The sequence below is a fragment of the Buteo buteo genome, chromosome 25, assembly GCF_964188355.1.
Source record: "Buteo buteo chromosome 25, bButBut1.hap1.1, whole genome shotgun sequence".
Classification (NCBI taxonomy): Eukaryota; Metazoa; Chordata; class Aves; order Accipitriformes; family Accipitridae; genus Buteo; species Buteo buteo.
Window position 1 is genome coordinate 19,946,341 of NC_134195.1, and position 27,840 is coordinate 19,974,180.

The 27,840-nt window shown below is 40.4% G+C and overlaps 1 protein-coding gene across 1 annotated transcript; it reads right to left on the reverse strand.

Moving 5' to 3' along the window:
- On the reverse strand, positions 1 to 27,840 carry GEMIN8 (gem nuclear organelle associated protein 8). Its single transcript, XM_075057366.1, has 5 exons — positions 27,642 to 27,840; positions 26,727 to 26,778; positions 23,041 to 23,077; positions 19,839 to 20,265; positions 1 to 2,021 (listed from the first exon to the last, which is right to left on the reverse strand). The coding sequence occupies exons 3-5, from the start codon at positions 23,041 to 23,043 to the stop codon at positions 1,771 to 1,773; spliced, it is 681 nt and encodes a 226-aa protein (XP_074913467.1). The 5' UTR covers positions 23,044 to 23,077; positions 26,727 to 26,778; positions 27,642 to 27,840; the 3' UTR covers positions 1 to 1,770.

Sequence of the window (27,840 nt, forward strand, 5' to 3'; positions counted from 1 at the left end):
TGTTATGAAGAGAATTTATTTGGTCAACAAATGGAAACCCAAACAAAACACTGAATTTCTGACAAAACCCGCCAAAAACAAGAGTGAAGACAAATGCAGGACTGTTCATAACCCTTTTCCCTCTCCTGTGTCACACAAGTTATTTGGATTAATCACACCAGCAATAAGTCATGGAGACTGAGGGCTTTTAATTTCCGTGTTCAATTTAACTCCATCTCATCACATCTAAAGTGAAGGAGGTGGAACTGAAATGAAAAAGCTGCTTTGAAAAAACATAGTAACTACTAGCAAACCCAAAGATACTTTAAACTGCACCGCAGACTTGTTTTAGTGCAGCTGGCTGCTGCAGAGGGCACAGCAACTGCTGGTGGGTATGACAAACTACACATGCTACAGAGATACACCAGACACAGCGGGCATGAACTGAAGTTAGAATTTTAGTTGTGACCTTCCTCTGTTGCCAGATAGGCACATGAATGTTTGTCACAATTAAAACAGTATAAGGTTCCTTTGCCTTGGCATGGAAATGCTGCTTAATACAAACTACAGCCCTTCAGCACACAATGATCCATAGCAGCAGTGCTTCACAGAAAGTCCTTGGAAGTGTTTAGGGTACCATTTTCTAAGGAGTCACCAGTATTGAGGGGCCAACTTTGCCTCTCTTACACAGACCATTTGTGTGCCTCACTCCACCTGGTCAGCTATCAGTGGAGCAAGCACAACTGACCAAAATTAAAGAGTGACAGCAGTGGAGCCAAACAGCCCGCGCAGATGGATGAGTACGCACAGAGGCACATTTAACTTGCCTACATTTGAGCTTTGTGCATGTAATATGCAGGTGGCCATCAGAAAGCTGCACCTAAAATAAAGATAGCCCTCAGGGTTACATGGCTTCCACACCTCGATATACAGCGTACAGATGTACCCTTAGTCTATCAAACTAATACATGTTCTTTAAAGCTTGAAACCAACTACATGCTTTTTATTAGAATGGCAAAAATCACTGTAGGCACTGGCCCCAAGAGTGCTTTGTCCTCTTAAGTTTCTCTTCTGCTAAACAGATCTCTAACAGACAGGGCCACATCAGGCTTCTCGCCGACTCCCCCCCCTCCCCCTTCATTAAAACATTTTTCTATATAATGTTGCTTTAGAGTCAAACTTGTGCCAGACAAGTATCAGTCTGGAAGAAAAACTTCCTGCTTTATTATAAACCTCTGAAAAAGAATTCAAATGGCTGGGCTATGGTAATTTGATATGTTGTATCTTGGCCAGTGGGCTCCCGGTTCTCAAAAAAAAAATCCAAGATTAGCAGACATAACACTTCAAGCTGTGCTGTGTTAAACAGGATCCAAATGCTGCTACGTTAAACAAGACTAAAAAATGGGATCATTCAATTTCCTAAATGGGAAGAACAGACAATTCGTATAGTCTTTTTCACATCACTTTCAGTTTTCCCAGTTCACTGAGTATAGACGCTTATGTTCCTTGCAAGCAAGGCAGGCGGGTATCAAATGAGTGAAACTATGACTTTAGACAGGTTTGATATTACTGTCCCTCCTATTACTACTTGACAACTCTATGTAGGTAGAATGGACCGTGACCATCGCTGACAGACAGTGTAAAAGGAACACAGGGCAAAGAAACATGCTGCCCTTGCCAGCCTCTGCCCCAAAGCCCAACCAAAACCAAAACTTTGCAGTTCTTTCAGCAGCACAACCTGAGGCAGCTGTCCCTACAGCCCTGTGCCATGTCAGAGCACAGTCCAGGTACTCACAGCTTGAGGGGAATAATGGGCCAGTATTTGGGCTGCTTTTTATCACAGTTTCTATCAAAGATAAGCTGCATGGCAGCCTCCATTGCCTGGATTTTGGCAGCTTCAGCACCATACAGTTTCTTCATTTCTGCCATTCGCCTCTCTCCAGGTCTTTCTGCAGGTGGCTGCACAGAACGCCCCATCCTTTTGTGAAGGTCTTGATCAGCCTCCACGTACTGGTGCTCAGCTTCCAGCTGCTGCTGTCTCCCTAGACAAACAAACCACAAGAGATGTAAATTATTGAGCTATGAAACCAATCACATTTTATTTTAACTTTTTAAATATTTCACATTCAAATTCGTGCTGGGTCTAGAGGGCCGAGATCCACACATTCTAGGTTCAGCCAACTTCTGCAACTTCCAAAACAAATTGCATGTTATTCGTCCTGCTGTGCTCATTATGCATAGTGACAAACTCCTACTAAGTAACATGATAAAGCCAGGCTGGAAGAAGTGGGGAGAAAGGAGGAAGATCCTGGAACTGAATCCTAAAACTGTAGAAAACCTCTGTATTAATAATAACAAGTAAAAATCAGCATTGCTTCATTTCTCCCCAGCATAGACATGCCCCAAAAAGCAGAATAAAAAACAAAAAACCCCAAACAAAACCAAAACCAACCCGCCCAACCCCAAACAAGAGAGTTGTTTCCAAAGTAATGACTTAGCAGCTGAGATAAGGAAACAATGCACAGGACAATGCACCTTTAGCTGAACCACAGCCAAGAGAAAATGTAATCAGTTACTACTCTGAAAATGAACAAATCAGTCTGTCATGCAAGTGTCTGCCATTAAGTGCATCCAATGAAACATAGCTGTAAGCATTGCATTTAGATAAACTATCCAACCTCATCCATTTCTCAAGACTTGCAAAGTTCAAAACTGGCAGCCATACTGCTATTGCTCTGAAGGCAAACCAAAACAGCACCCAACATAAAGCCCTGCACCACATCTTTTAAAGAGGATTTAAAACAGTTCAGAGAGCTGAAACATTTGGACCAATCTGTCATCAAAAATCCTCTTTGGTAAGCCCTATCAGGAAGCAAGAACTTGATTTTGTGTGCCCAAACTTACCTCCACTTCCTGGGTGCTGCTCTGATGGAACAAATAATGCTCTGTGCCATTAAAACAGCAAAGTGCTATACAAGACTCTCCTCTTATGGGGACATTTCTACAAGATGAAGAAAATCACCTGGCAGTTGAACTCCTTTGCCTACCAAGGACAAATGAGGGTTCTCAAAACTGCATCACTGAAACAGTTCACTACTAGTGACAGCTTTTTTTTTTTTTTTTTTTTTTTTTAAAACATCAAAAGGGACAGAGTGTCCACAGGTCAGGATGCATTAGTCACATACAGGACATGCTTCTCAGCGTTTGGTGCCATGTACCTCTTCCCTCCTTTCCCTAAGGCAGAGATTTAGCTTCCACAAAACACGTAACATCTGCAAACCCTAACCCAAAGTTAAGTATCCTGACGTATCTGTGTCAAACATCTGCCGTTTATTTTTACACTGGAAAGTACTGTACAGAGCAGCCAACTGACTGTCTGTCAGCCTTCCTAAATGAATTATTCCCCATACCTCATTCGCAGAAAATAGATATTTTAAACTATAATCAGAAATTTCAATTTTGGCATCTGTTTGTCTGACAGGGATACAGAAAGCTTTTGTCCTATCATTTCAAACACCATCCACAGTTTTGTGTTGGTATTCGAAGGACAGGAGGGCTTGAGGGGTTAGCAATTTATTCCAGAGAGCCATTTCACTTTATATGATTTTGCTTTAAGGGCACACCCCTGAAGTGGGCTGCACTGCCAGAATTCACAAGGAAACATACATTAGAGTCCATATGTGTTTTTGGAAGAGTCAGATTTATTTGGTGTCAGGCCATTTTAACCAGAAGGTCTGAATTAAAAGAACTAACATCGCCTACAGAGGGCCCAGCACTATGAGGACAGGCTATAGCACCCAGGCTGTGACTACACAGGTCACTTGCATCCCACTGAAACAAACTTCCTGGGACACCAGACTGTCCACAACTAGGTAACATGCTTTTAAGCATGAACTTGATGCAAATTACACTGAATAGTGTTAGACAGAAAACAAGAATCTATACTGGAAAAAAAATGTCTCCCACTGTAGGTTACACAGCAAAACTCTGGCAGGGCAATGAATTGAACCCATATTTGTTGACTCTCTTGGGCCACAAAGAGAATTCCTTGTACTTCTGTATTGCCCATGGAAATTTTTTATTCATTAGTTCCATAGCTGCATGCTAGAGACAGCTGCTTCCTCGCCTGCTTGCTGTAGAATGCCCTCTAATAGCTCATTGCACGCAGTAACACTTAAGAAAAATTAATTTCTCTGGAGACAGATAATGAATTCTACTGTTTGGAAATTAAATGGGTCTCTAGCAGAAGCTTTAGGATGGATGAGTGGATTACAGTTTAGTGTGCATCAATCTCCATTTTGTAGCACAGAGTAGTTCATAAACCTGCAGATCCTAATGTTAACAATCAAAATAATAACAGCAATTTGAATTCCATTCTCAAAATTACCTAACAAATGTCTGGAGTATATGTTTTACTTTATACTAATCAGATGTACTGCCCTTAACTTTCTAACCTGACTTTACTCTTCTATAGCTACTGGTTAAAATATTCCCAGTTACAGAGTCTCGGACACATAAATCAGGTCTCCACAGTCCAGGCAGAGGCTGGGGACAGAAATCTGCTACAGGGATCCATATTTTTTTGTACCAAAGGCTGAATTTGAGCATAAAACATGGCAGCTGTTGCTGGTAGTACCACTGTAGCTGTGTGGAATATGTTGCAGTTTCAAATGGGTTATTTATGGAGAGATACTACCATGACAAACTGCACTGTCAGTGATGGCACCATTTGTTGTCATGGATAATCAAGGAAAGAGAACCCATGGAACTAAATGGGTATGTAAACTACTGATTTTCCAAAAGCAGTATTTCCAGTCAAACACAGAGATAAGAAATAGATGACAGCAGAGAAAGTTTTGTCCCATTGAGATGCACACTAAACCCTCTTTGTTGGGGCAGGGGCTGGGAAGTAGAGCTGCTCTTATTTCCAGCAGTCTGGGTTCTTTCCCTTATCTCAAAATTTACTTTAAAAACAATACAAAGCAATGCAACTTGAGTTAAATGTGCAAGTACCCCTTCATCAAAAGGATGACAACAAGCATCTGACAATGGAAAAAACAAACAAACAAAATTATAAACTGTCTATAGACCTAAACCTATAGAGGCAACCGGAATTTCTCTGAAGCAAGCACCAAATATTCATCCATGAGTTAGGTATCAAGGTTTATCAAAACACTAATTCTCAGCCTGCAGCAATGAACTCCCCAGCTTCAGAACAGATTCTCAAATCAGTTTCACACTCCAAATTCGTAAGTCATTGTGCTGCCAAGTTATAAATGTGAAACAAATAATTTTTACACAATTCTAAGTAGCTCCTCCTTCCACTTCACACAGACTAAAATAAACGTGCTTTCTTTTAAAGCGTTCAGCTTCAACTACTGGCAAGCTTCCTCCAATCATGAAACAGTGTTGTGCAAATGTTCAGAAGGCAGGCAGGCAGCTGCAGTGGTGGCTGGCTCCTGCACAAAGGAAAAGCATTGCTGACATTTTCCTAATTGGTCAGTTCCATTTGTTCCCAAAGATGCTCTTCCTCTCTTGAAGCTCTGTTCAGAATTAACTTATTCCTACCAAGTCCAGTTCTGCTGGGAAGTCATCATTATCTGGCCAAAACCAGTTGAGAGATCTTTTTCCAAATGCAGTAAATAGCCTTTTTTCTTCATATTTAAGGAATACTGAGATCTCTACCTAGCTCACACTGCATCCTGGGATATCATCAGTGATTCCAAGCCTTTTGAAAGAAAGTTTTGGGTTGTTGTTTCCCCCACACCTCCCGCCACTTTTCCTACCCTTCATGGATGACTCTTAATCTGGGGTATACTAGCTGAAAAGTGAACAAATATAGACAACTACCTCCATCCTCAGGGACTGCCAAAAGCAGGATAAACAGTAACTAGCACCTTAGCTATTCACTGCATTTGGGGCTTCATGGACACACAAATGCCCTCTTACATACTTTCAGCAAAACTATGACCTAAGCCCTTCAAGACAAGCTATTTTCCTCACAGGCCCTTAGAAACTCAGCTGTCTTGTTTCTCTTATTTTACAAAAAGGAAAATATCATACACTTTCCACAAGTTTGATCCACTTTGCTCTTCCTTCTTTGTAATATCCTTTGAGAAGCTTAAGTTGTAATAAAAAAAAATTCCTATCTGAAATTCATCCTTTTCTTATTAAAAGAAAAAAAACAAAACAAAAACAAAACAAGGAGAAAAACCACCTCAAAACCAAAACCCAAATAAATTTCCTTATTTGGAGAGAAGTCCCCACGGAGACTTTTCAACATTAAAAGGAGATGAAAGTAGGGAGTGTAATTATCTATGTTGGATTTTTAATGAAAGATTCATTTGTATGGTTTCTTGTACCATTTTTAGCTCTTAATATTTATACACCCAACCCTTAGCTCCCTGTAGCCAGTGATCATATGCAACCTGACGACGTTTCTTATACAGGCAGCCTTCTCCACAGTTCTCTAGGTGCACACACTCTGCAGTCTGCCATGTTCTGCCCCACACGATGGTAGTTATGGCAAGACACCGAGGGCTTGCTCCTCCTAAGTGTCAAATGGCCTTTACTGACTGTGTTTCTTGCTTAGTTAGCACATTATTCTTCAAGGAAATATTGCACTTTCCCCAGCCTTGGTCTGTTTTTTTCTTTTCCTTGAGACTGACCTATACCCCTGTTCACATATTTGTCTGCTTATTTCAGATGGTGAATGATTTTCTGTTACTGCTGCATATGCACTTTCTGAGCTTTCTCATCTTTTCTTAAATGATACCTGAGCTGATCTTGAGCAGCCCACACTAACAGTTAAAAACACCACCCATTTCTACTGATTAAAAACTCCTAGTTCTCTCTTTGAATGCCACTACCCACAAGCCTATCTGCTGTGTTAAATGTTCTGCCCACACAGGCTTCTCAACGCAAAATGCCAGCTTCTTCATCTCCCTAGAAAAGCTAAGTACCTTTACCATAAACTTATGTGTGAGTTTTTCTGAAGTGATCGCATCAGACCATTTTATTATGCCCATACTTGCATGAACCAGGCATACCATGGGGAAACCCAAAATCTTTGCCTAAAGGAATTCCAACAAAATAAGGATTTAAATCTGAGGATTTGTAAACAGGATATTCAAGGAGTTTAATTTCTACAGAGCTCTACAGAGCTCTGGATTTCCAGAGGGCTGACATCTTAAGCATTACTCTATCAAGGGCAAAGCTTTGCAGGGCAAGAGTTACCATCAGTGGGAGCCTGTGAGATACAAACAATTGTGACTTACACCCGCATCTGTAAAGATAAAATATTCCAGGTTGCTGAAAACAGCACGGTCTTCCTTGCTGGAGGGTTACTTTGGAACACTAAGCAACTTACAGAAATTGTGGAAATGTACTGAAAGAAGAGACACACGATTTTATAGCGGAATGAACAGCCTCATTATAGCTGTGATTTGGCTTGGGGAAAATAGACTTATGTTTAAACTTCTCCTTAAATTTAAAACTTTGTGTTTGCAAAAAATGTAAAAAAAGGATTACAGATGACACAATGTAACTTCCCCCTTCCCATTTTTAAAGAGAAGTCTGATTTTGAAAGAAATGGAGACAGCTAGGCAGTATCTTACTGTGCCAGCAGTCTAACCTATGTAGAAAAAAATCAAATGCTGTAGCTGGCCTGAAAACACTGATATGGAATAAAAGTGACTTTTTGGGGGAGTAATTGCCTGGAATGATAATGTCTCAGTCACCAGTCACAACCACCATGAAAGAGAACTACCAAAAACGCTGAAAGTATTAAAACCCCAAGTACCTACACTGACAAGTTTTCCATCTGCTAGTTGAGAAGGGAATGAGTTAAAAGAAATTGAATATTTCACCACATATATCTACAAGCAATGCAATATTCTCAAGAAAAAAGAAAATGTTCTGTTACAGGCTTTGAAGTAAGAGCAGATGTGATTCCTTGGCAAGCTTGTGGCAGTCTGAAACCATGGTTCCATGGACATTTTTCTTTCCTCAGCTACAAAACCAGCTTATGCAGTTTCTGCTTCCTTCCTCCCTTAGCTGCACGCTCCAGCTCCCAGGCCCCTCAAGGATGCCACTACAATTGTCTAAGGGGCCACATAGTGAACCCTACAAAAAAAACCCAACAAGTTATATTTAATCCCGGTACACTTCAGTGTCTTGGCACCACACATGCTGAACTAAAGGGGCAGCAATGGAGTAGGAGGGAATGGCTAGGAAGAAAAACTGCTTAACCTGGCTTTGGCACTGAGATGTGTTCACTGAAGCACAGCCTGACTGAAAACCTATTGGTAAAAGAAGGAAACAGTCTAAGGCAAGAGAGTGTGCTCCTTAAGAAAGACACAGTTGCAACAAGCTAAGCAGACAGCAAACAGATTTTGCAAATATGAAGTCCTCAGTTTGATACCTTCTCTTTCACTATAATACAGATTTGCTATACATTTTGAAGAGGACAGCTCTGTAGAAACAGCGCAAAATTACTTACCAAGACAGCAAGTGAAGAGAAACTACCTTTGAAATCAAAATTAACAGAAAGCCAGGAAGTAAGGTTAGAACCAAGGTGTTCCACTTCCAGGTAGTATGGTTAGTACTGGGTAGTATGTATCACTCTCAAGATAATTAAACACATGCCTCACTAATGAATCTGTAAAAATAATCTAATTTTAATTAATTAATTTAATTTTAATTAATCTAACGTTCCTACCTGACAGAGTTTTAAAGAATTAATTATCTCACATTGTTCTGAAATCTGTGGGTTAAGTTACTGGCAGAAAGTGACACAGTTAACTGCAGAACAAAGAAGCTGATTTCTGTTTTAGAAATAGGATTAAAAACCAAGAAGGGTTGTCTTGTGGTCTCCAAAACAAACTGCCAAAGATCCTAGATGGAAACAATACAAGCCTTCATGTTCATATTTACTCCAGCAGTAGGCTACACTGATTACTGCCCAGCTAAACAACAAATCACCTTTCTTTTATTTTCTTCTATTACCTTCCACAGTGAAACCCTTAAGAAGGGATATTCCTATCCCAACCAGAAAATGAACTGAAACAATCAAACCCCATAAACATGAAGCAACCAGCTAGCCCAGTGGAACCTCAAGTGAAAGCCTGCTCTAGAAATCTGAATGATCTAAATGTAATTCATAATCAGCTATACGTGCAACCAGGATAGAAAACACACAGGCGAGCCCAGCGTAACCATGGGTCTGTATCACACCAGAGACAACAAGGTGTCCAGACTGTACGCTTGTGCCATCTGACAGAATTAAACAGCCAGGAAGTTCCTGACCGACCACTGCTTAGAAATTAGTACAGGATCAGGCACTGGCAGCTGCCTTTAGTAAGGATCAAGTCTACAGCAATAAGATTAAATACAGACCAGCTGACTCTGCACTCCCATCCCCCAAAACAACTCCAATCTGTCACTGATGGCAACAATGCTGACACCAGATAAAGACACCAGCGCTAGAGTAAACAGAAAGATTACTGAAATCTATATATAACTGTATCCATATATACACATACATTTATGGCACAGAGGAGAGTGAACAAGGAAATGTTCATATTTAAAAATGCTTCTTTAAAAGCAAACAGGCACATTGAAGAAACATGAGTTTCACAACAATTTTTCCACATGTGCCCTGAATAGGAATCAAGCACATGCACTTGGAATAAATTGTTCCATGATGTACAGAGCGCTAGACAGCTAAATAATACTGAAAGTTTGGTGCTTTCAGAAAAAAAAAAAAAAAAAGGAAGTAGCCTGTGTCATTCTGCTAAAACAAACTCGCACATTCCAACTTTACATTCAAATTTCTTTCTTGAATCCAGCCACAGACTACACTGCTGAATTCAAAGTTGGTTTATTGTATGACATGAGAAAGTAACTCGGTTGTATATGCAGGGAAATCTGCTACTTTATCAAAAACATTTGAAAAACAGGGGGTTTTGAGAGCAACCTGTAACCACGTAAATGATTTTCTGAAAGGAAGCATACTCTGGATATGAACTGACCTTCCAGTTAACCAACAGGTCCATAATTTAGTATTACCATGGACATGCAGAATTAAATAACAATCTCTGATCCAGGTAAAGTTTTTTTCAGCAAGTAAATATGCATTTTTTTTCCATGCTGTTAGTAAACTATAGTGTGCTGCCTGACCAATTGTTTTGAAAGAGACATCTGGAAAGAAGGTCAAACTAAAGGAATCTGCAAAATATGTCACAACTTGTGAAAGAAAGGGCTGAGGGGTAGAGCTTTGGAAACTTAGTTTACCTCTGACCTCATTGCTCATTTCAGCATTCTAGTAAATTAAATGAAATATACTTAAATACATAAGGATAATTGCTATGCCTGGTATTAAAAACACAACAACAACAAAAAAACATTGGGAAAATATGCCACAGAAAACCTGCAGACGTGCCTCTATCATACCTTCCACAAAAGGGAAAGGTTTGACACTAGAACTAGTTCCAGACTCGGTTGCTGGAGCAGAAGTCTGAGTGCTGCCTCCTTTCAAAGAGGCAGCTGGCATCCTGCACTTCAGAAAGTTAAGTTGTACTTCTTCGCAAGTGGGAGCTCCACACCTCCCCTCTGTCTCTTCAATGGGGCAATTCACGCATGAAGGAAGTGTTTAAATGACTTGATGAAGACAAGACTTAAGAGGAGCAGAGTCATCAGACTAAAAGCCCATCTAGCCTGACAGCCTGTTCATGACAGAGGTCAGTAACTTATGCCAAGGGAAGAATGCAAAAATCAGGGAATGCAAATAACTACACATCACCAGCTTTACCTACTGAGAAATGGAGAGATCAGAAAAAGGCAGATACTTCTTCCTGCACTCATCCAAAGCCAGCCAGATGCTCTGCATCTACCACCTCAACACCTCCTCCACCAACATGTCACACATGAGGCAGTCTCCATAGTCTGGACTCTTCTACAATTTTTCAACCTCCTTCCCACCACACTAGTGGCCAAAAATCCCAAAGCAATAACAACTGATGAAGTTTAAAGCGAGTCTTCCAACCGTTCTGCTCAGCAACCGTATAAGAAATTGCAGACTTCCTAGAAATGAAGGTACTCTGCAAGGCTTGTGCAGAGTGAGAGAACGGCAGCACTGGCTTGTTAGTATTTGAACAACCGTATTACAATTGAGGCCCAGCACACTCTTTGGAGGCATACATTCCTTGGCAAAGTTTCTCCAATTTCTGTGAATACAGAGCTGACTTTTAGACCAACAACCACCACTTCAGCAACTACAAATGCAATTAAACCCAGGAGATTCTTATCCAGCTAAATGTGAACAGCAACAATCAATAGTACAACACCCATGTTATTTATTTCAGTACAAACATCCATTTAAGATTTATTCTTCATTTTACATGGCCTCCATGATTTCAGTGTACTGCGGAACAATGTTATGTCCGTGAAAATATCAGAGGGAAGCTCTGATACCTGGATAAATGGGTTTGGGTACTTTGGAGGCCAATAACAACTGTAATACTGATGAACAGCTGGATCAATCTGTACTGAGTACTTCATATGGCTGCAGCACAACTGTTTCTTGGTGTGTTGTCGTATCAACCTTCTCTGTTTTCCTGAGAGGCAGGGAAGTGCTATCACCCCTGTATTACAGGTCCAAATAAAAAGAAAATGGACATGAATTCCTAGAGCAGGAGGTGCTTTAGATTCCTTGGAATGGGCTTCAGAACAGATCACATCACAAGGTGGCACAGGTGCTCAACCCAGCCACTGGAAACGATAAGAGTGACAATGTTCCCTTGCACCTTGTAGTTTAAGATGCATCATCCTTTGGGTATAAGTGACTGCTCCCTTCTTCCTGGAAGGCATGGTTGGAAGAAAAAGATTATTATTTTGGATATCTGTTGCTAACTTCTACCTGTGTTGAAAGCTTTTGTGGATCTAGTCCCAAATGGCATGTCCAAGGTCGGGATGGAAGTCTGTAAAGGCCACCCAAGTCTGAGATGGGTAGCCTAATGCCTCTGTCTGTCTCTCTTGATTTTGAGGATGCAAGGAAATGAGTTTCGAAAAGACCCGGGCAGATGGAAGTCTCCGAACTCTTAGTTTCTGCCTCCACAGCACCCCACGTTTCCCTAATGACGATGGACATGAATTCCATCTGGACACTTCTTGTAAAACTGAGGCACAGTGAGAGACATTTAAAAGCAAATGGTGCTTCTGAAGTCTTGGCATTAACAACACCCCATTAAAATTACAGAGGTAAACTGTGTCTCCAAGCAAACCTGTACAAGTGGATTGCTTTATAACAGAGACACTTGAGATATTTTGCTGCCATGCTCTGTTGTAGATTCTAAGCAGATTTTGTAGATAAAGAGCATGGAAAGCACACAACATCATTACATCCATTTCCACCTCGGTCTCTGACATTTGCTTTTCACAATTACTCCAGTGCTGTACACCCTGAAGCTTTAAACATTTTCGCTACAGCAACAGTTCCCCCAGGTCGGTACAAAAAAGGTTGTGTTAGAAAACGCTTAACTCGTAGCCCACACTGTCACTGTCCACTTACAACATTGAGAGTATCATGCTAAAGGCAGATGAATTCAGCACAGAACTGAGACAGAGCTCTCTCCTAAGTAAAATTATTTAGGAGATCCAGAAATGCTGCACGTGGCATGTAGATGGAACCAGAAGACAGACTGCCCAAGTCGAGCCATTAGCACAGAGCAGCTTTTACGCCACTTTTCCCTAGAGCTGTGTCTGTCAGCGTGGTCTCACCTGCTCTTTTCCACAGCAGCTGCAGCTGCTTTCACAGGCTCCCCTGCAGGGACAAAGAATGAAGAGAAGACTAGAGGAGCCACTCAGAGCAGGTGCAGATGCTAATGGCATAAGCAAGCAGGCAGACCTGCCTTCAAAAAAAACTACCAGCACCAGTTTTGAGTGTAAGTAGTGTCTGCGTCTTCCCACACCAACCTGTTCCCATATGAAGCAATCTTCCATAATAGCATTCTGAAAGCTATTTTTGCTCTTACAAGATGACTGGGGAAGGATTCCTTGTTCCACACATGGCCTCTCAGCCCTCGGGTCCGCCTGGTGGTTCTTTGCCAAAGCTTTGCAGAGCCCAGGTACGTCACAGCAATGCCCTCAAGCCTTGGAAACTGCATGAACACAGAACAGGCGCTGACACTCTCCTTGTCTGATCTAAAACCGAGTTACCACATATATTTTCTTTGTAAAGATAAAGTTCCAATAGCTAATCCATCACAACAAGCTACTGACCTGTTTCCATGGGATCCTTCTAAGACCAATAACCATCAAGAAACAGCTATCAAAAGCAGATCTAGCACATGGATGGTGAGGGACAGGGCAGCTGAGAGGAGCAATGATCTGTCTCTGTCCTGCACGTCTTATTCTCATATCCTCAAGGCAAGTCCAGTCAGAAGGAATTTTATCACAGCACTGACTTACTAAGACCAGCAACAATACAAGATTACCAGACTTCTCTTACTGATTCATGAATAACTTAGGCATAATAGCTCTCTGGGAGAAAGGGTAGCTCAAATCCCGTATTTGTTCAGCAAAGATGATGTCAACAGGATACGTTTTGGTCACAGGGATGACATCTAACTTAACTGTTAAGCAAAAGGTCTGGAATGAACAATTCTTCTCAGATCATATTGTTCATTCTTCTACCACTGAGGCTTTTGCTTACTTCCTGCTGAGGTACTCAAAATCCCTTATAAATATGAATAAATCAAACCTCTCAACAAGCCACCTGATAACAACAAGAACACATTAGACAGACAAATAAAGGGTGACAAGTTCAAACACAGGTTTCCAAAGTTTAATACATTTTTTCATATTAAGACAGCATTCTTCATTTTCATCAAATGTAAGAGGAAACAGAGGTGTTTGACATTTTGGCATTTCTCTTAAAGCAATGTCTACACTACAGTTACACTGAACCACATAATCTTCTTTTCCCATGCTCCTAGCTATAAACCTGCTATAACTCAAATACCAGTACTCCACAGCATGCTTAGGAAGAACTGAGCCCAGTACAGCCGCTGGCAGACAGGGAAGCAGCATCCCAGGCCCTGGCTCCACCTGACTGTCCAGGCTGCACGCATGGGAGCGTGGTCCACAGCATCCTCAGGTACCACCTAGGAGCTGAAACCCAGGGCATCCCTTAGCAGCAAAACAAGCCTGGCCCTGCACTTGCATACTTTCAGGGGTTGCCAACGCTGCCAAAGAGTCTCAGCCTGAGGCACATAACAAATAAGGACTTGACATACAATTTCCAGTTCTATATATTAACCCTCACACAACTCTCCTGAGCATGCAGTAGAGGATATCCGTTTCTGACTGTATCTGGTCCAGTGATACAGAAAGTGCACTCTTTCCTCAGCAGCACCTCAAGCCTTCTAGTGTCCCTCTCCCATTAATTCCTGTAGCAGCAAAGTACACCTGTACAGCATAACGTCCATTCATTGCAAAATGTGTTGGGATTGATAGGCCAGACATAGGTCCACATAGCAAAGCTATACATTCTTCTAAGCTCAGATTCTGTCTCTAGTATCTTGAGATTCAAGGACATTTTCCTGACTATCACATATTCTAGGAATGGATGTGTTCCCAAATTGATACACTTAGTACAAAGACAATCTTGTCTGTTATGAAACAGATATAAAACTGTACCCAACTGTTGCTCTCCAAGCACAATTCAGACCCTCTATTTTTGCAAGTACAGATTAGTTTTCAATATTGAAAGGGGGAAAATTGTGGCACTTTTCCTTGTTTCTCTAGCAAGAAGGCATTTTCTCAGCTGTTGTCTTCCAGTACCAAATAACACTGCCTCTACATTGGACACAGTGTGTGCACTTGAGAAGATTCTGCTGCTACACAATAAAAGGTTTAATCATCAAGAGCAGAGATGTGGTACAAAAGGAGAGCCTTTCACATTTTTCCTTCAGTTCACAAAAGGACACGCTTCAAAAGCATCTCTCAAGCACTCACACATATTGCAGAGAGCACTCTTATTTCACAGGCATTTCTCAGAAGCTTCAGCAATTCAATTTCTTAAGAGAGTGGTAAAAGTTCATGTGACAACAAGGCTGACAAAGCCAAGGAAGTTGAGCAGGTATTTGTAAGTTCACCATCCACACTGTTTTGACAGTTTAGGGTAGGAAAGAAGAAACAAAAAAGATGCTGGTGACCAAGAGTAAAAATCTGAACTACAGTCTGATGGAGAAAAAGACAGACGAAGAACAGGGAGAAGCATTTACCAAAAGCCAAGGAAAGAAGGAAAACACAGAGGCAAAAAACCTGCATCAAAGTCCAAAGAAGCACATAGGCCTTAAACAAAACCAAAAGCTTCATCGATCTGGTACTATTCAAACAAGTTTCAAAACATGGAAAATTCCATTACTCCCTCTTCATGGAAGAGGCAGTGGCAACCGTCATCTTTCAGAGAAAAAGAAACCCGAGGTAAAAAAACCCTACAGATTTGAAACAAACATCTTCATTCACCATTTCCTTTCAATTTTTTTAAAAGGTTTTCCATCTAGCATGAAAATTTTAAGTTGAGACAACATTATTTTGGGAAAAGCTGGAGGGTATGTGTGTGCAATACAAACAGAGGCTTTAATGGAAAAAACTAGCATTAACAATTGACAGACTATTATCCTTCAGTAATGAACTGACATGATGGTACTTTCCTTTCCTTTTCTTTGTTTTTAAATAAAGGACACTGTCTCATCGCCTGTTGACTACTACAGAATGGTTCTGAATATACTTGCAATGCCTTATTCACTCAATTACAGTAGTCATTTTCTCTTATATGTAAACAAAGAAAAACTGCATAAGGACAAACTACATGTTTCAAAGGCTAAATTTGAAAGTGTAATAAATATGTGCCATTAGACAATTTACAGAACTGTTAGGCTTGTCAATCTTCCTTTCTTCGTTTTTGTCCTTTTAATTCTTGCAAATATAAAAAAGCAACTTACTGTATTCTGTCCTTTACATCTAGCATGCTTGGAGAATTCAGTACACTACCTAGGTCTGACAGGTATGGTAATGCAGAAAAATAACTACATCCTTTTCAACAGCCAGAGGGAAGACTTTTAAATGCAACTAAAAACATCCCCAAGAAGCACAGTATATTAGGATCACCAGTTACATGAAGAACCAGAACAACAGACTAGCCTGACAAGAAAACCCCCTAAAAAATAGAATCACTAGATAATTATGATTGCATATGAAGAAACAACCGAAGAGGGAAGATATTAAAACTGTCAGTAAGGGATTTTAACCAAAGGCACCATATATCTAGAATACAAGATAAGTTTGTAGTGCATTAATAGGTCTGAGTTCATACAGCCTCAGCAAAACTCTGCTCACAATTACTTCGGGGCATTCCAGGAACACATAACTTGACTGCAACACGACATGAATATAAAAACTAGTAAGAATTTGACATGAATTCAAAGACCAAAAAAAAGAGATTGTTTTAAAGGAGGTTGTTTGTGAACAACTTTATCACTGCTGAAGTGTTAAATCATGCAGCAAGGCTCAGTTTGCCAGTTTCAAAGGCTTTACTGTGCAAGTCAGCCCACCTCTGCAAATGCCCACTGTGAAAACAAAACCAAAAAAAAAAATCACTAAAGAAGTTACAAATATGCTTGTTCTTCAAGTTTGTGGCAGTCACCGAAATATGGAATAAACCTGAAGTTTTCTTTTTTGGCTAGTCTGATATGATGGCTTGCTTATCTTTGAAACTTTTTGCAATTAGCATTAATGCTTGTATATCACCATCCAGACACAAATGCCTTTCCCGCCTACATCTCAGGCCTATTTAAGTCTTCCACAGTTAAAATTTGCAAGATTTTATCCTCTGATGTCTGTGATCATGTTTATCTTCAGCAGACTCTAGATGAGGCATTAGAAGTGAAGAGTCTGACATCAGCTAGGATTCGTTTTAGTCCACCTGATTACCCTTCTACATGTTGATGAGACATGGATCATGTGTGGGAACCACCTATATCTTTCTCGGTAAATCAAGACTCTCATTATGCATGTCCAAAATAGCTGCATTAATGCTGCACAGTATTTTCTAATTTTGCAGGGCTTGAAAAACACCAGACTAATGGAAGTCATCCTTCACAAAGATAAATCAGACCTCCACCCTCTGCACTAATATTGCCTTACTTATGTGCCAACTTCCCCTTTTTATTTGTCCCCTTGCTATTCTTTTCCCATGTGTCTCATACTTCAGTAAGTTGCCAATAAACATATATCAAACTCCTGCATAGCATTCATTTTAAAAGAAGAGCAAGCCAGGTGTCTTCTCCCAAGTGCGTAAAAAGGTGCAGGGGTCAAAGGCTGTGAACTCCACCTGGAGCCCTTATTTATGCCAGAGAAAGAAAACATGAGACCCAGCCTTACCCTTAATGTTCCCTAACAGCTGCCTTATAGTTCAACTGATCATCAAGGTCACTATTGGTATTCTGCTTTGACATACCCATTCTCATTCAGTTTAGAGAAAATTTAAAACTCTTACCTCAACATTACAAATGTCTCTTCCAGACACGGATACCTAAATTTCAGGCATTCAGCTTTATAGTGTCCAACTTTCCCTACAAATCTGATCCTAAGGGGGGGGGGGGGGGGGGAGACAGTCCAGAACATACAGTTTGGGATTAAAAGGAAAAGGCATCAGAGAGGAAATACTTAAGTAACTGCAGGTTTCTTCTGTGGATGCATTATCTCCATCTTCTTGAGCATCGATACAGAACGACTATCATTCTTCAGCACAGTATGAAAGATATAACATGACAGCATCATTATGGATCGCAGCTTAATGAACCCCTAAATTTCATTTTGTTCAGAAACAGCATCCAGGAAAATCAGTAACACTACCTCCTGAAGTACAGTGGTACTGCCTTCAACACAGTCTCCATACCAGCTCATTTCCACACCATCAGGAAAACAATGATTTTCCCTCCTCCTGCTGCTTATGTTTCTTCTTTTGAGAAACTTCAACAGAAATAAAAATTTATTCTGTTTTCCTTTTCCCCGACTGCACAAGAAAAAATCATTTCTGAACCAAGATCATACTGTATTTTTAATTACTCACAAAATTAGCATTTAGATAGCACCATTCACCCATGAGTTCTGTGGCACTTTTAAATTTCAATTAAATCAAGTACTTGCTTACTTTTTCATGCTTTGAGGAATTACAGATGATTATTATTACTATCCTCACTTTATCAGGGAAACTACTAAAGAAAGTGAGGCATGCAGTAGGTAAAGACCAGATTCTGCTTAAACTTGCATGAAGATCTGGAATAGTGTCGCTGAAGTGATTGGAGTTACACTTACCCAGAACTAGGCTAGTACATGGCACACAGCAGAGACCTAATTATTCCAAAAGGCTCCAAGTACCACTGTGGTGGAAGGAACAAACGTGAAATCTGTGTTCTGAGTCACAAACCTCTTCCCAATTCACCTGCTCATCATAAAGAATCAAATCATATTTTTAGCAAGAACAGCCAGCGAGGGGTCAGGAAGAGATTAAATAGCTATACCAAGGTCATATAGGATATTTGCAACAAAGAACAACTCTGAGCCCAGATTTCCCAATTTCCAGGATACCACTTTAATCACTTGCATACCTTTAAACACTACTAACCATAAAGACAAAATAAATCCAAAGAAAATGTACTGCATTTCCAGAAGTAGCCGAGCATCTTAAAGCATCCCGTACCTCACCAAAGGAACATTTCAACAGAGAACACCAAGCTGATTCTGCAAAAGCATGATGAGAAAGGGATGCATGTCAGGCACCACCACCAAGCTCCTTAACTCACTTTCCTCTGCTAACTAGATCAACTGTGCATCATACTGATGGGAAGTGTGAAGTTAGGCTGAGGTGTTTCAGCTCACCAGATACCCTCTGATCAGAGAACTTAAAATAACACAATTTTCCTCTCTCCCTCCCAACCATTGCCTTTATTATGCATCTTTAGAACATCTCCCTCTTTCAGAGAAAGCAGAGAAAGCTCTATTAAACATTCATTCTGGGTATTTCCTGTTGGAGTCATCTGGGAAAAGTTATTTTCATCATGCTGCTTTTTTAAAACAATAATAAATCTGCCTACAACATTTGTATGTGTAGTAAAGTGTCAATAAAGTACAGCATGATCTTCTATTTCTTTTAAGGATTCCAAAGAAACAAAAATGACCAATACGTCTGAGGATCAAGACCTGAGAAAAATCTTAAGTCTTTGGCTTATATTCCCTGCTTAAGGACTTGGGTCCAGATCAAGATGCAAAACAAAGAGAAACGTGTGGTATAGTACAGAATGAAGACTACCCTAGGGATGCAAGGGGAGAAGAAAAAGGTCATGAAATTTTGCTGTTGGGTTAGCCAAAGAATAACAAACAAAATGGCTGCTCCATGTTATAAAATACGTTGAGGCTTACTCTAGGGTTCAGTGATGTAGTAAAGCACTTCCTCTGTGTTCCCCTTTCAGACATACAGCATGTTAGCAAGATTTAACCGTAAAAATTCTGGAGTTTTTCCTTTGGCACTAAAAATGAATATTGTCTTCTAGACAAATGTGTTATTCTCCTCTTTACAGACATAATTTTCTCTCTCTTGCCAAAAAGCCTTCAAACATTTTCTGAGACTTATTTCTAATGAATGGTGCTTAAGTGCACCCATCAGTTTTGCCTACTTCATTCTGTTTGCCTTGCTCACTTGCAGTGCCTGTTTCTGTGAATTCTTACAAAACCTGTAAATGTTGAAGCCATCCATCACCCAATCTTATGTACCAGAAAACATAGAATGGACTTACGCAGTTCTTCCCGGTGCCTCTCTGTCTGTGCAAAAAACTGGCGAAGCTCCTCTGTGATCTCCATGTTACTCAAGTCATATTCTATCTCCCCTTCAGACTCAGAGTCCTCCTCCATTTTGGTGTCCCTGTCATCATCCTCCCTCCCTTGGTGTGCATCTGTGTACTGCTGAGCTCCCCTATGGTATGGAGCTCTGCCATGGGGGCTATAGCTGGAAGAATAGTTTGGGGTACATGGGAGATCATTCCCATCCCAATCTGAGTAGCGGCTACTTGGTGAGGCTGCAGAAGGATGCCACGATAGGTGATAAAAGGATTCCATGGCTTTCCTGTAGGCTTTCTGGTGTCTACGCATCCAGCGCATGGCTAAGTCATAGTGCTTCCAGTATCTTGCATACACTTGCTGAGAATACCACGGCTCAGTGTCTTCCTGTGGCCAAAACATGGGGGAGAGGGAAAGAACACAAAGTGAAAAAAAAAAAAAAAAAAAAAAAAAAGGAAAAAGAAAGAGAGAAAACAAATGGTAATGGAGGGGAGAAACACTGTAAATGCGAGCACAAAGCCTGCCTTTTACTCATTAGTCATCCTTTTCCTATGATAAACCATATAGATCTGAAAGAGGACAAGTATTAACACAGTGCAAGTACAATACACTTCATTACTCTTACAAGAGATTGTTTTTGCACCCACACAACTACCAGTGAAGAATTAGCAACAGAGAAGTTTTAGTGTCCAGAAGGTATTTTCCAAGTGTTCATGCAGTTCTTTTCAATTCCTTCTAGGGGCTATGCTGTGTGGATATATTCCACAACTCCTTAGCTGCTCATGTGAGCTCTAAGAACTGAATCATTCCAAGGTGTATGTATTACAACCTACACCTGATTTCCAAATCCGCAGACAGAAAACACAAGAGATTAAAATTCCTCCATATTAAACAAAGGCATTCATTTTATCCAGTAACATATTTCCTCCATCTGCCTGCCAAAATAAGTTTCTCAGAAAAGGTCAAATGGCAATTCAGCCAAGTTCATATATCCATCATGGCCTCGATCAAAAACAAGATTGTATTTAGCCAAGTGCAAGCTGCCAGTAAATCTCCCTTTTGTACTCATCGGCAACCAACATATGAAAAGGGGTAATAAAGTACCCCGATAAAGTACACGGAAAAATAGTTCTATAGAACAAAACATACTGTAACACACCTTCTCCTATCTTTTAGCTAATCTGTTTTCCTAAAAAAACAGTTTAATGCTGTTCAGATTTCACCAGCAACTACAAAGCCCCACAGTTCCCCTAGCCTTAAGCCCTCTTCCTGCAGGCCATTTCATCTCCCTCATCCCACTCTCAAAAAGAGGGGATAATAGAGGATCTTAAAAGAAGGCCATAAAGTAAACCAGAGCCTAGAACAAGTAAAATAAATAGCAAATGTTTTTTTCTTTCCTCCACATCTTAATTTCCATAGAAAATCTTTTATCTGGGCCAAAACAGAATGCTTGTACTTTTAAATTGGAAGAATTTTAATTAAGCCACCTTTTGGCAAACACTCAAAGCTACGGCAAGATTAGCTGAGGTTTTCAGAGATGAACGTGACATTTACAGTCCTTTATTAGGTTGTTGGTTTTTTTTTTTAAAAAGGGCATACAAGACAAAAATCTTTCTTTAAGCATGTTTTCTTGATCTGCACTGGCACCATTCCGTAGCTTTAAAAGAATGATTTTCTGGGGAAAAAAAAATCCCAAAACAAAACAGAGAAAACAAACCTAAGAAAAACTTTCCATTTAATGCTAACAATATCTAGAGAGGTTAACTGCATTTACTTACATTTGTTTTCACTTTCTGATTCTCAGGCAATAATGCAAATGCTAGACAGTTTGGAATAATACTTTTAACTCTCATGTTTCCCTTCCTTCTGCAAAATTGAGCCCATTATCCCATAAGAGATCTATAAATGCTATCGCTTTTTAAGGTCATTGGTAAATGCTCTCAGAAACGAAATACCTCCAGCTAATAGAGTCCATAAAGAAAACCCACCACAATAAATCTGCATTCCTTAAGACATTCCTGATCAAAAATTGCACCCTATTTATGAAGGGCTGTGGGGGTCAGCTATGTGATTTAGAAGTCCAGACAAATTATCTTTCCTCAAAAGTAACAATTCATGGAGGTGAAACTTCACTCTGATTCTCCTCTTGGTCTAACATTGCGCTGCTACAAGACCATGCATTTCAAAATATTTATTCCTAAAATGAGTGGGTGCAAGAAAAGCATCTGCCTTCCATATGGTATTTCTTCATCCTTTATCATCCAACCACCTAAAAGCTAGGATGAACAATGTTTTATTTACTGTTCTTTCTTTGCTTAAGAATGTCACACTGACTCCTCATCCTTCAGCAGTCAGATAAGAATGTCCTCTTGTCAAGTCTGATACATTCACAGGTTACTTTTAGAACATTTTGTCTATTTTTTCCACTACTTAAAAATCCACTTTTGAAACATCATGAAGCTTGACAAAAGCAGGTATCTCCTACATTCTATGTATTTCCAAAGTAGACAACATATTCTTTTAAAGCTCAAAAATTATCTCCAGTTCTTCTAAAATGTTTCTAAAAAGGGCCTTCATGACTTTACTGAAAGCTCTGGAATCCAGCTGGCCAATTTGTCTAGCTGACTAGCTCCAGTTGTTAATTTAGGGGAAAGGAAGACAAAAAGCCAGTTCATGTAGACAGAACTGTGATGCTGGTGCCTGTCCAACTACTTTTTGTGGCTTTTTTGTTGAAAATGACCCTTGAAAATCCATTTTACATTTGAATTTTAAAACTACATCTGTTAAAAAAGAAATACAGAAATGTTTTACATTGGGGTGGAAAAGGGAAAGGAACACTTTAAAGTTTAACTGAGTTCTATGTCTGTGCTTTTTCAGCTGTGGAATAAATGGAAATGAGATTTCCTCAAGGAAACAAAAGCTATAAATCTAAGGCAAATGATCATAGTCCTCTGTTATTTTCCTGTTATGTCTCTGGAGTCTTCCCAGGAGTAGACAAATCATTCACTGTTGTAACATGAATTCTATTTTCAAAGCAATTTAGCTACTTTCACATCTAATTTTTACAAGTCTGCACTGACAGTTCAATAAAAGTGTTTATACGCATTTTTGTATATAAAATGTGACTAAGTTATCACATAGAAACCCATGAAGACCACTTACCATCTCTTGTGGAGTTTGTTCTGGTGATCAAGGTGAACTAGAAAAGAAAACAATAGTTTTTAATACATAAAAATATATGTATTAAGATGGTCACAAGCACTGAATATATTTTTGTTAAACTTGAGTACTATTGCCTACAGCTATCAAATATCCCTCCTCTGTTGTGGCTAGTTGAAGTCTCTTACGTACAGTTTTTGTTTGGCATCAGTAAAAATCCCATTCCTTAAAATTCCACACTACAATAAGATGGTTAAAAGGGAGCCTTCTACACCATGCAGCCTAAAATGCTGGGAGTGAACAGTTTTTTCCCCCCATTACCCTTTTCTATTTTCTCTCACCCTTCTACAACCTTTACTTGCCAACTTAATGCCAAACAAAAATCATAAACTTAAATGAAACACACTGTTCTCACTTTTTAGTGGTGTCTGCACAGAGACATCTATAAAAGGAGCAATTACCATAAAATGATTAAACCCATCTTGACTCCATTCAAGTAGTAGGGTTTCTGTTTAAACCTATGGTGCACTTATAATCACATACAATCCCTTCTTTCACTTTATTTCTCTTTTTTTTTTTTTCCCCTGGAGATCTGATCCTGCCTCCCATAAAGAAAACACAAGCCAATTCAGGCTGCAATCACATTTTAAACATGAGGAAAAGGCTAAAGGAAGAGGGGCAAGTGGAGGGGGTGGGGTGGGGTGCAGAGAACAAGGTACCTATGACCACCAGGCCGGATTTATAATTACCATCATTTTCAGTGTGATTTACCAGCATGAATCACTGAGAAATATTCTGAATCCCCTTCCTACTTGACAATTATTTTATTACATTAAGATGTTAGCTGCTTCATCCACATACTTCTCCTGACACTCACCCTCAACTTGAACTTTGTTAGGCAAATGCCAGTGAAAGGTAACAGAAACTTAGCACACTAAACTACCACTGCTACCCCTAAGACATGGTCAAATGCTATTCCCAGCAACACTAGAATACAGCTAAGACAGCACTTACAACTGTTTCAGATTTATACCAGCATAAAACTAGGATTTTTCAAAATGCATATGAATACAGTATATATACCAGTTGTGTTCTCCCTCATATTTAACAATGCTGATTAAACAGCAACCTTTTGCCTAAGACAAGCCATATTGTGTGAAAAGAGAAAGGGGATGGGCCACATTCAAAGAAAACGCTAATCATGCAGCTACCACAAAGGCAAATTAGCGTCCTTTGCAAAGCCTACGCTAAGCTCAAACTCATAAACCCTTGGTCATACCAACGTACCTACAAGAAGTCCTACATAGAGGAGCAGTCCCATTGCAATCAATGGGATGACTCATGCAAGCAAAGGATTGCAGGATCAGGCAACCAAAGCGTGTGAGCTCATTGTATTCTCTCCTGCCTGCTTGGAGGAAGAAGAAAACCTAGCGCTGAGGTCACTGTAAAACACTGCGGTGACTTGTAACACTTGAAACCCACACATACATAAAAGACTCCTGGGCTATCCCTCTTTGTTCATTTCAAACATCTCATTTCCCATGCTAGCCCTCTTCAAAACTTTTATCTCCATTCCCATGACATATACATATACTTTTTGTCCCTTTCCCATATACATCTGGATACTGTCAAGGTTGCCATAACATCTTGTTCTCATACTTAAAAACCTAAGTCCATCATAGCCAATTCTTCCATTTTCTACTTCAGGAAAAGTATGTGTATTTCATTTTCATGTTGACTCTAATTCCTACATGATGAAAGATTCTTTGAACTAGCTTCAGCTTAAACAGAAATCAGGTTCAGAGCTTAATGTAAATACACTTTTTAAAGCAGTAAGTGGTGAAGTCTGATACTTTATTATTAATATGCAACACGTACATATGCTCTCTGAAGGGAAAGGAGGGGAAAAACCCTGGCAAAACTATCCACCTATATTAGTTTACCAAATATGAAAAAACTGTTTTGCCAAACACAGAAACTTTAATTATTTTCATAAATTATTCATGAAACATTAGATTACAAATATAAAGCAGAGCATAACAATGTTGCAAACTGGGGCACTAAATTACCAATGAATTTGTTTTATTTTCAGCTGAATTTGTCTCCCAAAAAAGCCTACAAAAAATTGAAACATGACAAGAAGCAGAAAATAAATGTGATAGCTCTACTTCTATAATTTATACTTTTAAAAATAAAATATGGAAGCAACTGAACATCTGAAACTCACCAGCAAATGCAGAATTTAAAACGAGGAAGAGGTTTGTTTGCCTATGTTGACCATTAATGATGGAAAAGTCATTTTTTGATAAATGTTATTACACCCTTTTCTCAGTTTTAAAATATTTCTTCACTGATGATTAAATATGGACGTACTCCCTTTCATCAAAACATGCCTGTCTCCTTACCAACTCGAGGCAAGTAAGCATTAGTAAAAATAAATAAATCTGATCAAAGCAATGGCAGCATTTAATTCCACTGGAGTGCAAAGAAGTTGAGACAATGTCTGTCATACTGTGAGACAGAACCATGAAATACTGTTTTTTGTAACTTTGTAATGTAATTCACACCCTGGGAGCTAAGCCCCTCTAGTGGCATGCTGGATATAGTGCTGCCGTATGGGAGGCGACAGGTACAGCTCAGAAAGACCAATGGGGGATTAAGTAGGGTTTGACTTTATTCAGAAGACTGATGAGCACAAGATTAATTAACTTGTTGCATGGTATTAAGGTATAAAAAAAAGATATTATTAAATGAAGATGAAAATTCAATAAATTCAGCAGATTAAAAAAAAAAAAATATATATAAAGCCTTCCTGAAAAAAGCAAGCTATGTTTAAGTCAGAAATGCCCAAAACAACAGACAGCTGACCACATCCTTCACCCACTGCTGCTTTTGTCCCTGCTCCTTTAGTCTGTGAGAATTGCCTTCTTCAGTCAGGCCAGAGATGTCCCTAACTCAGTATCTGGTTTCTGGCAACAGGTAGGAAGAGATGCTCAGTAAAATATAACACTAGAGTACGCATACAGGATTTACTTTTCCAGGTACATTTCTCCTGATTTCAGCAAGTGGCAGTTCAGATACTTTGTTTAGCTCCTTTGTTTAGCTCCAAACTGGTTTTGGCACTTAAAGCCAGAATGTGCCATTTCTCTGAACCCATGAATACCAAGTGTTTTCACGACATCCCATGTCAGTAAGTTTCACAGCTTAAGGTGTTAAACATCAATTTTGAACTCACCCTACTACATACTCCAAAAATATTTGAAGAGTTCGGTAAGAAAAGCATACCACGTAACATCAATAGTGTGCATCTTCCTACAAACACCTATTTTATTTTATACTTCTAATGCTCACTCTTGCTGCAGAATTACTACCAGAAGAGGGAAATGTCTGAAAAGTGTTTTGACACTCTGTGCTTCAGATTAATACTGTGCACTGCTGGTGTATGACGTTAACTTTAATACTGAAGCGCCCTAGTTCCAGTCACGCAGAAATATAAGCCTGTGATTGCTGAAGCAGTTGGCAGTACAAGTTATATCCCTCAAAAAGAAGAAAGGGTAAAAATTCCCAACACTATACACTGCATTCTTGTTTGTGAATGGCTGCAAATACAAGACCTGTCCGGCACTTAGGATACAGTTATGGCTGCTCATCGTCCCAACAGGAGAGTCAGTTGAGCTATGAAGACCTACCTACCACTATGACGTCTTCACACCAATGCCCTTACACGAATAGTAGTAATTCCTGCAAACGGAAGGGAAACAAATTACATGTAAGACAAAACTATGTTCACTGCAGAGACAATCCACATTTAACTAGTGGTTACGCAAAAAAAGCATGCAGATCAAACTTTAGAATATGTATTATGGCTCTCTTGACCGGAGCGGAGCCTGAGACAGTGTAGCCCTCTGCTGCTCCCAAAACCAGGGTCTTTCTTCTCTGAGATCCAGGACACAAACCCAAAAGCTATTTGGGCCAAGAATCAGAGGTCAACAGTTAAGTGCTAAAAGTTGTACAATTATTATTAGCTCCAGTTAGCTTATGGTTCATATGTGGCTTGTCAGCTTAGTCATAAACGAGGAAACTTCTACGCTATTTATTTTGAAGGCAAAATTCACTTCCTGGTCTCACAGATGTGGTGCCCAGACTCTGGTCAGTGACTTTAAGGATCACAAAACCGACGAGCAGCTCTCGCCTCTGCCAAACAGGACAAACAATTAAATCTAAGGGCTGGCAGGAAGAGAAGCCCTTCTGCCCAAGCTCACCCCGGCCCCCAACCCCCAGCACACGGAGGACCCCCTCTCCGCCTGAGCTCCCGCACCCCCGCCTCAAGCCGGAGGCCGACATTTTGCAGAGCAAAAGAAAAGGTAAAGCCCGGAGCCCCTTCGGCCGATTTGCGTGCCACGAACACCACCTTTCCGCCCCTGCCAGGCGCCCGGGCTCCGCAAAGCAAAACTCCCTCCCGAGCTGTTCGCTTTCCCGCTCACGCTACCGCTCGCCCCGGCTGTCCGCCCTCCTCCCTCCCTCCCTCCCTCAGCCGTCCGGCCGCGGCCCAGCGAGGCGGGAGGCCTGGACCGCAGCCTGCGCAGGCGGATCCCCACACCCACCCGGACAGCCTGTGGCTCCAGTGGGCGAGGGGAGCTGAGGGGAGCCGAGGGGAACCGAGAGGAACCGAGGGGAGCTGAGGGGAGCCGAGGGGAGCCAGCTCCGGTGCCGTCTCCCTCCTTCCTTTCCGGCCAAGATGAGCGGAGCGCGGCAAGCGGCGCTTCCTCCCGCCGCTTCCGTCCGGCCCCTCCTCAGTCCCGC

What these genes read in the sequence shown, in the direction of transcription:
- GEMIN8 (XM_075057366.1), bottom strand. An exon ending in GAGGCACCGGGAAGAACTGC is followed by an intron (nt 2,022 to 19,838) that starts GTAAGTCCATTC and finishes TTGTTTGTCTAG; the next exon opens with GGAGACAGCAGCAGCTGGAA.